The sequence below is a fragment of the Hippopotamus amphibius genome, chromosome 8, assembly GCF_030028045.1.
Source record: "Hippopotamus amphibius kiboko isolate mHipAmp2 chromosome 8, mHipAmp2.hap2, whole genome shotgun sequence".
In the NCBI taxonomy this organism is placed as follows: domain Eukaryota; kingdom Metazoa; phylum Chordata; class Mammalia; order Artiodactyla; family Hippopotamidae; genus Hippopotamus; species Hippopotamus amphibius.
Genome location: NC_080193.1, coordinates 122,989,407 through 123,002,289, shown reverse-complemented (window position 1 = coordinate 123,002,289; position 12,883 = coordinate 122,989,407). Strand labels below are relative to the sequence as shown.

Below are 12,883 nucleotides of genomic sequence, written 5' to 3'. Positions count from 1 at the left end.
GAGATGGGGTGGACACTGTAGCTAGAAAAATGAAAATATTAATATTAATTTCATACACATATTTTGATTATATGCTGAACTATATTCAAATGTACTTAACGTCATTGGATAAGGTATGAGGCTTGCCAACTATCAAATTCTGGCAATTCTAAATTCCTGCTAGCCATTCTGGAGCTGCTACTGTGTACAGCATAATAGGGTTGTGTTATTTTCAATACAGCTAATTTTGTTCCAATATGCATTCCCCAGCCCCAAATACATATTCGCTTTATCAGTCTTAAAAATGGACTTCTTGGTAGGAACAAAAGAAATCTTAAAATTTAGGTTTTGTGATGAGAACCTAATAAGTCTTAAAAATGGACTTCTTGGTAGGAACAAAAGAAATTTAAAATTTAGGTTCTGTGATGAGAACCTAGTAATTTCTGACAATGTAGGACTTAAGCCCTGAGATTCTGAGCCAAGCCGGTGGGAAGGTAGGATAGGACATTGTTGACAAGCGAAGGAGAAGCACAAGGAAACTGTGCTTAGCCTCTGTCTTCTAAGACTCCAGATTATTTCAGAAAGGAACTATACTTTTGTTTTAATCAAAGATTTTAGAGAATATTGTTAAAAAAATTTAAACTGATCTGAATAGATTCAAAAATGCAAATTCATCAGATAACGTTATAGAGACCAATATGACTTAACTCTCCCTAGATGTGATGAACAATCTTTATTAACAGAAACCAAATTTATTGTCCAGTGATAACATATCAAAGAAATACATATCAAATCTGTTGCCATGAATTGCAGGTTTTAACATTTTTATTGCATTTACAATGTATGTGGAACGTTATAAGGATTTACAGTAGAAGTCAAATATCCCAGCCCTTAAAAATCAAATAGGAAATATTGGATGAACCACACATAAATATCTCTGAACACAAGCACTGCAATCATACATATGATTATAATTTTAGGCCTATACAGGTAACCGCTATATGTAATAGAACAGGCAGGAAGGGTCAGAAAAGGGGATAAAAGTCGCTGGGGTGTGAAATAACTATAGCTGGGTGGTAAAGAATAAAAAGACAATACTGAAAATATGATTTATAAAATATCCTGCAAAAACATAGCTATCCCCTATGCACAACTCTGAGGTAGAATTCTCCCCATCCCGTTTTCTGGTTTCTTGACCACCATTTGGGGGATTTTCCTGTCTAGATGGTTCTCTCTCACATTGGTGTACCTGGGACGGACTAGTAGTACATGTTCTTTACTCCCCCTTCTACCCCCACTGAACAGAATTAATCTTTTCCATTCAGTTATCAGTCTTATTTTACCTGCTGAAAACAGGTGGCAAAAGTTAGTAACATAACAAACCAATCCTGTTTCTTCTAGTTAATATATCATCATGCTTGGGTAAGTACTTTCATCTTTCAAGGAGTTAAACTAATGCTAAAATCTCAGGGATAGGGACCATTTGGGGAGCTGTTTTGTACAGACAGGTATTTGCTTCCCTCAACACCAACTGCCAATCATGAAGAATGCCATTTCTATCCCAAACCCACTTCTAATACTTCAAATATGGGTCATAAAAATAGTTTACATCTTTCTACACATTCAAAATATAAACTATCCTATGACACAGAAATTCTAATCCTAGGTATTTACCCAAGAGAAATGAAAGCCTATGTCCACCTAAGACTTAAGAATAATCACAGCAGCTTATAATTGCCAATAATGGAAATAGCCCAGGTATTTATAAATAGGAAAATCAATAAATAAACTGTAATATAGTAATACAATGGAATACTACTCAGCAATAAAAAAGGAATGAATTACTGATACACCCAACCACATGGATAAATCTCCAAAACATGGTAAGTGAAGAAGCCTCCTAGAAAGAGTACGTGCTGTGTGACTCTATTTACACAAAGACCTAGAACACACAAATCTAATAAAGAAGAGTGGTTGCCTGTGGGGGACGAGGGAAGAAACAAGGACTGACTGGAAATGGCCATATGGGAATGTTCTGATAACATTTTGTATTTTGATAACACTGTATGCATTTGCTAAAACCCAGCAGGTACACACTTAAGATTTATGCATTTCATTGTATGCTAATTTTACATAAAAGTAAAAATGTAAGCAAATATTGAATTCTAGTTAATGATACATATGCTGAAGCATTTAGTAGGAAATGTGCAGATTTCTGCAATTTAAAATGCATCAAAAATAATCTAGATTGATGAATTGATGGATAGATATGGGATAAAGCATAGTTAATGCTAACTAGCATCTGGGTGAGGGGTACACTGTAAAATTTTAACTGTTTTACATGTTTGAAAAATTTTATAATAAAACGTTGGGGAATAAAATCCAGGGTGCAATGCTTATCAAATAATGTCGCTAAGAATTTCATTATTACCTCATAACAACACAATCATCAAATTCTTCCCAACAGTGTCAACTTAGAAATTTAAGAGCTTGTGAAAGGATATTCCTGAGTGCGAAGTGAGCAATCAGTTATCAAATCTATGCTGACTGAATATTGTCAAAGTGATACTTCGATCTCCTCATACTTTACTAAAAATAGTACATACACTGATGGTGTGTTCTGAGCAGATTTGTTGGCTGTGTAGACTAATGTAAGAGTTAAGAGGAAAAAACATTCTTAAGGGAAAAACCAAGCATAGACATTTTTACTGACTTCTAAAACGGGTAACTATAATAGAAAAGATGTGTAGACTCAAAACACGACGTGAGGCTTGATCATGGTGAACATTCTATTTCTGAATGGAAGGACATGTGAATCATCCTCCTGTCTCTCCAGGGAGCGACACATTTGGGGACACCCTAAAGAGATGGCATTTGACTTGTAAATACTTCTAAAGTGACAGCTTGAGATTGATTCACTAAGAATGGCTTCAGACTTCAATAGCCTTTTGTCAGAAATAGTTTTCCACATGCCTTGGATCTGTAACAATGCTAATACCTAAAGTTGGTAACCACTTTTAGTTATTTGCTAAGAATTTCTGTATCATTTTACATGGGTATTATGTGTATTGCCTCCTAAGAGTTTTCTAACAAAAATAATCGATTCTTTTACAGTTTTACTTACTGCTTTCACACTATGTGGTCACAGTTCTGGCTTCTCCTGTGATCTCTAAGTTCTTGACGTTCTAGTATAGGCTCTGCTTTTTCTTGAAGCACACGCACTAGTTTTGTCATGTTTTCAAGTCCGCTTTAAAACATTACAGTCATGTTATTTGACATCATATCTATGAGCCTTTTTCTGTCTTAAACACTGCCCCGTGTTTACACTATTTCACGGAGCACCCTTAATTCTACCAGCCCCTGAGTTCTATCTATTACAGGACCAGTCTTTTGCTGTTATTATCACTGCCCAAGTTTACCAGGATTGCTCTTCTCTTACCATAACAGCACTAATGGTGGTCAGATTCATACCCTTGTTTCTATAGGTTGGTGCTGACTCACTAAGATCCTGAGTATGACTTTTACTTACTTTCTTATTAATGGAATTGTGTCGTGTCCTGTTAACCTCAAAGTAGATGATACTCCTCTCTTATCCTCCATCTGGCTGGTCTATCATCCTGCCACGAAAAGAGTTAATTTGTCAGATTTAAAAGTCTTGTTACTGCCGAACTCACTGATCCCACCATTGGTATTTTCAGTATATAGAATGGAGGGAAATAGAGCGGTGGCAGGTGTGCAAAGGTTCCCTTTCCCCCAAGACCCCAGGCTTGCCATCTGAGACAAAAGCAACATTAAAGAACGCTTCATTTTCTATTCTGAAAAGATAATAATGATACCTTCCATTTTGAATAACATTTTAGTTTTCAATAGTTTTTAACATGACTGTACTTCATTCTTAGAATTATATGTGATTTCTCTATTTTACAGATCCAGAGAAGTGTAGTGACTTTTTTTGCCAAGGTCAGTAAATGGCAAAGCCAGACTCTGAAGTCAGGTATTTAAACTCCAAACTCTGCACTATATTCACTATAGTTCTTACTTTAGCCTTTACGATCTTTCCTCTACCATCCTTGCCATTATTTATGTTTCTCAGCCAAACCTAGATTTTTCTATAGCACACACTGAAGTCAAATACTGTCAGATGTTAAATCTGTACTTCATTTTGCCTCCTCAAGGTATTCATTGCCCTACACACCAGGAGCGTATTTTCCACTTCCAATTGGAGCTTTTTATTTTTAGAACTGAAAGTTAACACTGGTTAAGTCTGCTAATTAGGTTAACTAGTCAGATATGTTCCAGCCCACCTTCTTAATCCTAGAGAATTTTTCCTTTCGGGGTTTAAACAAAGACACCCCAATCATACAACTCGTTGTCGATGATATTTACCAATGTTAATTTCCTATGCCATTTTTCAGTAGGCTCAAGTTGGGGAGGACTTTAGCAACTATAGAATGTTTAGCTTTTAGTAACCACAGTATTTTACTATGGTCCTGTGAGGATGGGAAAAGGACACAGTAATTTCTAACCTCTCTGGCAAGGAATTTACAATGTAGTAGGGAATTCTGAATTCTTTCTCCAAACGCAGGCAGTACAGTGAGATAGGTTCAACTACTCTCACAAATAATCATGCCATTTGTTACAATGGGTTTATGTATGACTTACTCAGTACCATCAGAAAAGCAACTGTCATGTTCACATTAAGGAGAATGCACTAACTGTAATACTACTACACTAAATAGCAAACCCCACACATCAACTGACAGGGTAGCAAAACAAATAAACACATTAATACTAGGTAACACTCTGGAGCACTGGCCAATTTAAAGGCCTACAAAGTGAGAGAAATATCCAATCTTCTATATAGCAAGGAAGCCTAGAACTGCCACTGACATCCTAGCTGGCAGGCTGAGCAGTTTCATCAACATCACCAATGAGTCACCACAGTAGAATAAGGTCAGACTGGGGATAAAGTCAATCTCATCTGAAATGAAGTTATGAGCGTCGCATCATAACTCTGCTGGGTTAGACACGTGTGAAGAACAGATGCCAAAACTGTCCTCAGATACTGAGCTTACACGGGAACAAATACATGACATGATGACAAAAGGAAAAAAAAAAAAAAACCCAAACCAAAGCAAAACAAAATGAAGCTAGCCCAATTAACATTTCAATAATTCCCTGAGATGAGCTAAAGTAATGTGGAAAATTATACTATACACCAATTAGAAATGATGGTTCTTTCTCTGTTATATTTGCAGGCTAATGTTAATTTATGATGTACAAAGAACCTGTCATTTCAAACAGACTGTAGTCACTTCCTTCACAGGTATTCTAAATGAACTATGACCCTATGAAAAAAAATCACATCAGGGCATTGTTGGGTTTTCATTCATAACTGTCTATGTGTATACAGATACACATACAGAAAGTAGCAGTAAAGTTACAAATGAAAAGCAACAATATTATGTGTTAAAAGCATATTCATCTCCATCTGAAGTACTCAAATTACAAATATTTCCAGATGTGCTTTATTTCACTCTTGCTGTAGACAGGATAGCTTAAGGCATATAAAATCAACTCATTTGACAACAAGTAGGCGAGTAGGTGGTAGAACTAAAGAGTCTTTATTTACAATCCAGCTCCTTTCTGCCAAAGTCTTAATAAAAACTTTCAAATTCTGTGAAGTTCAGTAGGGGAAATATCGAGTACAACTAAATATCTAAATTAGCTAATATCTAAGTATCTAAAATACCAAATGACTTCCTGATGAGTAGTTTCACCCATGTGTCAGTCCTAACTTTAGGAAATCTGTTTAAAATATACTTCAGACTATACTACAACAGGGATTATTACTAATGCCTACAACAGACCATTCACATATAGGGAAATGAGCAACTATTATGCTATAAGCAAAAGGCAGGGAACAGAAGAAGTCAGGCCCATGAGATTCCGGCCCTCAGAAGAGCTTATAATGTAGCTGGAAGAGACATAAACGACTGCAGCACATGGCTAGCACCTTCATGAAGACTGAAATGAAGAATCACAAACGTTAACACTCATAGAAGTTAAGCCCTAAGTGACAGAGGATTATCAAATATAGAAAAACCTTCCTGGATGTTCTCAGAAGCAGTGGCAGCATAAGAGGGAGCTGTTGAACGTGGCCCCCAGATTCCATGGCACGTCTATTTAAAAAGGCTGCGTCTTTAACCAAAATTACTCCAAGAAGAGAAAGATGGAAAATATGATAAATAACTTCACCTAGGTTGAAATGTCACGTAGGTAGCTGAAAGTACAGGTTTAGAATTTTGGACCAGGTATGTAGCACAGGACACTGCAATAAAACAGAAACCCTAAGGATGAGATATCTCCAGAAGCATTCTGAAGACAGAATCTGAAAGAGCACAATTCAGTAGATGCATTTTAAGTAAGAGTTTCTTGACTGGACTCGTTACGGCAGAGGATAACATCTTCAACGGAGGAGACACTGTCTAGGAAAGGCTGCTCAACGGTATAAATGCTGCAGAGGCAGAGAAGGATTAAGGGATGTGGACTGAGAAAAAAAAAAGTCATTCAAATCGGTAACTGGGAGCCCACTGAGAACCATTCCATTGCAGGGCTGTGTAAAACCAGATTGCAAGGTGCTGAGCAGTGAGCGATAAGGATGCAGGGGCAATGGATACAGATTTCTCCAAGAAGTCTGGCAGTGAAGAAAGCTAGAGAAACCAGCAGGCTCAAAGGGAGCTTTTCGCATTGGAAGATAGATGACCATTTCAGTAGACGGCGAAAAGGAACCAGCATACAATTCTTTGCATAATTTTGTATTCATCACAGTCTATAAAACCGTTTTTAATCTTTCTCAAAAACATTTTCTGAAGTAAAAATTAACACAAAATTATACATTTTTACCATTTAAACTTAATATAAACTTAAAAGCACTAACATTTTATAAACTTTGTTTCTAAAAGAGTTGTACAATTTTTGTTATTATACTACTTCAGAGTCTTGCTTCTAGTCTATCATGAGAAATTAAATTTTATTAACAATTGCTATTTTAGTTCCTGAAAGATTACTCTGATATAAAGGATTACACTTAAGTAAATATGTATGCCTTCTTCCCCAGCCCTCCTCCCCGAAAGACAAAATATCTTCAGGGTAAGTTAATAATTTGGATAACATTTTTCAAGTTGAAGAAGAGAAAAATGAGAAACAGTATTCCATTATTCATAAGTTCTTAAAGATCTAAACTGTTCTTCACAATAATTTTTCATGATAAAACATGCTTATTTATTATATACACATGCTTACAGATGAATTTCCTGGCTAAAATACATGCAACCAACATGAAAAAACAAATACTAAACCATCCTCACAATCCTAAGAATGCCCTTTTAAATAAGGCACTCATGATTGGAAATAGGATATAACCACCAAATTAAATAAGATGTTTAAAAGAAGCCTTTTATTAAGCACAAACAACTTTTAATACATTATCAATACAAATAGGAAAATGTCTTTTAATGAATATGATATATCAAAAATCTGAAGGTTTTCTTCATACTGACACAATAAAAATAATCAATTTTGAAGGAGAATTACAAAGTAAAATTTTAAGGACACCACTGTCTACTAATAACAGTTCAACTATTGTCTAAATTTACTACATCACCTGGGGAGGAAGGGCAACCATTTTTTATGGAGAGAATTCCTAAACTCTTATTAGCACCATTCAAAGCTTATTATCAGTTGTTTATCTACAAACTGACAGGTCAGGTAAAGCTTTAAAGCAAGTTTTCAGTGCAATGTTTACAGTTCCTTCTTTTAAAATACTTGGGAGTCTATGGTCTCAAAGCATGTTAAATAATTCTGCCTTGGTAGTTACAAAATGTTAACATGTGGAGAGAAATGTGTAATGGAAAGAAATGACGCTTATCCTGGCTGTGAAATGCATCTTAACGTATTGTAGCTAATGCTGTAGTATGCTGACGACATGCAGGATTATGAACTGCAGATCTGTGGGAAGAAGGCAGCTATTAGCTCTCTGTAGTCATCATTTCAGGATGTCTCAGTTGCTGCCTTTTGAGACTAACTAGTTTCATCCTGTCTCTGATGTGTTCTGCAGTAGAAGCCATGTCACTTGGACTCCCAAAATATTGTTCAGTTCTAAAAATCAAAACAGATAAAGTCCAATCAGATTAATACAACTCCATTGACTGTAGTGAATGCAAAAGGAAGCAAAAATTACCATAAAAATTACCTACGTGGTATGGCGTTAAGTTCATTTGCAGACCATACTGTTTATCTTTGAGTAGCAATTCGGTAGGAGAAATATTTTTTAAAACGGCATAAAATATACCAAGTTATGTTGAGAAAAATATATTAGAAGTATAAGTGTCCTATCATGTATACTTATGAAAATCTCAATAAACCAAACAATGCAACAAATAAACAAAACAATGCAACAGTACTGATGTTATGCTTTCAGCTTGTGGCCCATAAGCGTACACAAATATAAAATTTGTATGTGTACTTCAGTTCTAAGGTCTATGGACACCAGGTGTCTAACATAATTGGCAAGTAAAATATCCATTTAATGTTAGGCCATTTAATTTAAATCATTTAATTCATTTAATTTTATCCTATCTGCAAAGATACAGTATTCAGAGTCACAGAATCTTTTAGAGCTGGAAGAGTTCTTGGAAATAATCTGGTTAAGTTCTTCACTTTTTAGATCAGAAAACTAACACCTAGAAAATTAAATGACTTAACTAAGATTAAACAGTGGAAAAAACAGAATTTGAACCTGGGTCTTCAAGCAGTGATTCCAGAGAGACCACCTAATTTCTTTTATTGTTCTAGAAGAATGTTACAAAAGATAAATCTGACCAAGCTACTGTCAAACAAACTTTAAACAGCATAAACAAATTATCATATAAAAGGAAATGAAATAATTGCAAATATTAAAGTTGTGAAATTTGAATATACAGCACTAAACTTATTCTTTTATCTTAAAAATGAAAATAACACATGAACTACTAGTAGAACACTGGAGAAGCCCAAGCAAAAATAGCAGGGGTAGATGCTCCTAGGATGACCTGAGTAGAATGAGACCAAGTTTGTGACGACTGGCTGTGAAACCCAGAAATGAGATTTTGGCGAGGGGCTGTCTTGGAGTGGAACAACCAGAGGCACCCTACTAATATTGTTACCAGCTGAATTTATAAACTTTTAGATTTTATGTTCTTTTATACACTGGAGATATACATGACTTTAAGCTACTTCTGATTGTTCAAGTTTAGGTACGACTAGAGATTATCTAAGTATAGACTATGAATGGTATTTGTTCATGGGAATAAAGTTATAGCTTCTTAATATCAATTGCAAATAATCATTTGAAGTTCATGATACAGCAGCAGTGGCACTTACCACGTGTCAGATTTGTTTTAAGTAGTTTATATACATTTAACTCATTTAATTCTCTCACTCTTGTAACCTGAGGAGGTATGGAAAATATATCCCTATTTTTAGATGAGGGAATTGAGGCACAGAAAGGTTAAGTGGTTTGCCCAAGATGTCACAGCTAGTAAGTGGCAAAGCTGAGATTTAAACCCAACAAGTCTGGTTCCAGAGTCCACAATCGTATCCACTACACTATATTACAATGTAAAGATACTTGTATTCAGTGGTTTGGTTTCTCTGTTAAATATCCACTGGATTATCTCTAAATCATTTTCACTGAGAAGTCTGGCTCCTTCGGGATAAAGCTCCTTCTGATTCGCTTACCGGTCGGTTTACTTGCAAGAGGCTATTTCTTATTCTTATCATCAACTATTTGAAATGGAAAGGAATGTGAGGATTATGACCCCCATCATTTTACAAATGAAGAAATTAGGGCTCCATACAGCACAGTGAAAAGAGAATGGATTTGGTGCCAGACACACCTGAAATTATTTTCTAATTCCACTTAGAAGCTGTGAAATCCTGAGGATCTTACTTAATCTTTCTGAGCTTCAGTTTCTTCGCATGTAAATCAAAATACTCATACTGGTCTAGTACTGGTCAAAAGTTTAACTTGGAGCCTGGTATATATTTTAAGTTCACTAAACACTAGTTCCCTCCCCATCCCTTCCCTGAATGAAGCCCAAAGTCACCCAACTCCTTATCATCATAGTCAAGGCTAAAACCCAGGATGTCAGCCTAGTCAGTGATCTTTCTTCCACAAGCTATTAAGAGCAATACATTTGATGGCAGTAAGTACCAACTGCTACTATTGTTAAGAGCCCAGTATGGATTTCTTTTCATTTTAAACTAATTTATTGTAGAAACAGAAGATGTGAACCAAAGCCAACTTACTAGGACTTTTAAGAAAAACAGACTTTCTTCTCTTGATATCACTTTAAGACCTTACTGATAAAAACACAAATTATAAGAACATGTACCATACCCATCGGGATAAACTACAGGAACAGTTAGTCTATCTAAAAGTGATTTCCCAACTGCCTCAATTTCATCAAATTGCTCCTCATCATTAATAGCTTCAGGCTCTTCTGGACAGTCTTGCAAAATCTGCAACAAATAAAAGTGCAAAATCAATCAAGAGACACAGAAAGGGAATCAAGTTCATGCAAATTTAGTAGATTGAAGGTGTTCTTGTTCTGTTCTTAGCATCTTCATGTATGCCATTACAGAAGATTGATCTCTTATTGACAAGGCTGGCTCAAGAAATTCAAACAAAATGAAATACAGAATCCCTACTAATAATATAATTGGAGTATGAAGTGGTCTATAGTGATTTCCAAGAAAAAAATAATACTAGACTACTATTTGGAATCTAAGCTCAAGCTGTGCTTAAGAAGTAGTATTCTTTTATTACTAAGTATTTATCAAACACTCAATGTTTATGTAGCAGCTTAGGATGTGAATGAGAGACAGATTTTGACCTCAAAGAGCTTACAGACTTCAAAAATGAAAGAAAATATAAATACATAACAACATATACTCAGAGTACAAACACATAATTTATGTGATTACCTAGCTAGAAACTTTATAGTTATTTTAAAAATTGATCTGCTGACCTGAGTTAAGTGATGTAAACAAAACGAAAACAACAAAAAAAGATGTAAACTGATAAGGTTTTAATTCAAATATAGGAAATTCTATAGTCCTTGATATTATTTTTTCCTTAACTATTACCATTTAAATTTAAATGGTACAAAAGAAAATAAAGAACGAAGAAAATGCTGTGATTTGTAATAGTTACGTTTGTTAAGTACAGACCCACACAGTAGCCACTAGGCACACATGACTAGTGAGCTTCTGAAGTGTGGCTAGTCCCAAATTGCGATGTGCCATGAGTCTAAGATACACTCCAGATTTAAAATAATAATACTAATTTAAAAAATTTACCTACAAGAAGAAACCTGCAAAATTTAGGGTAGAAGAAAGTATTTATTTTTGCAACTTTTTTTTGCATTATACTTTACTTAATCCAATTATGTTTATTTCAGCATTACTCATAAAGGACATTTTCATATTGCAAAATTTTAGATTCAATTTAAATATTTTCCCAATCACTATAATTCACTATACAATTTGCTTATAATTGTGGTTATATTTATGCTTACTGGTATAAAATAGAACACACTCAAGAGAAAAATAACATCCAATTATAAAAGGCTTTACATACAGTGGCACAATAAAATAACCTTAAATAGAGTTTATTATAAGCATGATAAAGGCCCACGTACCAGAAAAAATAGGAACATTAATTTTCTATGAAAAAAGTCTCAACCATTCTTACGTAACTTCTTAAAGAGATCTAGATTTTGAAGTGTGCTCGCAGATACATTTTTAAAGCAGTATCCTAAAAAGTTATCGGTGGTGTTAGAAATCGGGCCAGTGGTTTCCCCGCACAGGCAGCAGAAGCAGTGTGATCAGAAGAGGAGCCTCTGGGGTGCTGTAACGTTCCGTGGTTTGAACAGTGCACTGATTACACAGGTGTGCTCACTCTGTGAAATTTCAGTGAGCAGAACATTTGAGCTGCACACTTCTCTATGTTAATACTATACTTCAATAAAAAGTTTTCACTAAGACAATCAGTAGATAAACAAGTCAAGCCATTCTGTATACTTTCATTCATCATCATTAGGCATGTTTTACACTAAAACACTGACCTATGGAGTTCAGTGAACAGCTCAGAAAGAATTAACTGTGGACATCTCCCAACAGATGTACTGCATAACACCCAGAAACTGCTTAATTCCTGAGGGTCCTTGGCAATTTCTGTTCTACAGACTAAGGCTATCACATTTACATCTTAGGTTTCAAGTACCTTAAATTGTATTGAACATCCCCTACATACAAACTTTCATTGTTAAGAGATCAAAACAAAGTTAACTATTTAGTAAGACTCCTCTTTGGAATGGAAATTTAAGGCTTGGGTGCTATAAATTTTCACTGTGCAGTTGAGAAAAAGGTTCTATTGAAAATTTGCCTGCATATTTCATTTCTGGTTTCTGGGACTAATGAATTCATTAAATAATAAATTCTAGAATGAATCTTTAAAGATAACAATTTTTTTAAAAGGGTTTGTTTTCATTCTTACTCTCATAATTTTAGCTGGACAGTCTCTAAACATTATAAAAATCACAATGTGACCTTTTAAAAAATTTATGGCAATTAGCAGTAGTTGCCAAAGCAAAGTTTCCTTTCCTGGCATAATGAAACAGATAGGAATCATGACACCTGAAAGAACAGACAGTACATTCTGGGCATCAGGTCTGGTGAGGAAAGACGTGCTCCTGAGAGAGGACCACTGGATGGTTTCAATTCCTCTAACCATAGTACTCCAGCACTGGTATGGCTTACTAAGAATCTGATTTGAACTTTCTAAGATAATACATTATAT

General features: G+C 35.1%; 1 protein-coding gene across 3 annotated transcripts in view; it reads right to left on the bottom strand.

Moving 5' to 3' along the window:
* Positions 1-646: 646 nt before the first annotated feature.
* Positions 647-12,883, bottom strand: part of SESTD1 (SEC14 and spectrin domain containing 1) — a 135,602-nt gene continuing 123,365 nt past the window's right edge. The window contains exons 17-18 of one of the 3 annotated variants that reach the window (XM_057745719.1): positions 10,421-10,542; positions 647-8,139 (exon numbers count right to left, since the gene is read on the bottom strand). In XM_057745719.1, the coding sequence (XP_057601702.1) occupies positions 8,010-8,139; positions 10,421-10,542 (252 nt within the window). In that variant the 3' untranslated portion in view covers positions 647-8,009. Of the gene's footprint in view, positions 8,140-8,237; positions 10,543-12,883 lie in introns of all 3 variants that reach the window. The other 2 variants (XR_009055111.1, XR_009055112.1) reach the window with 2 other exon arrangements.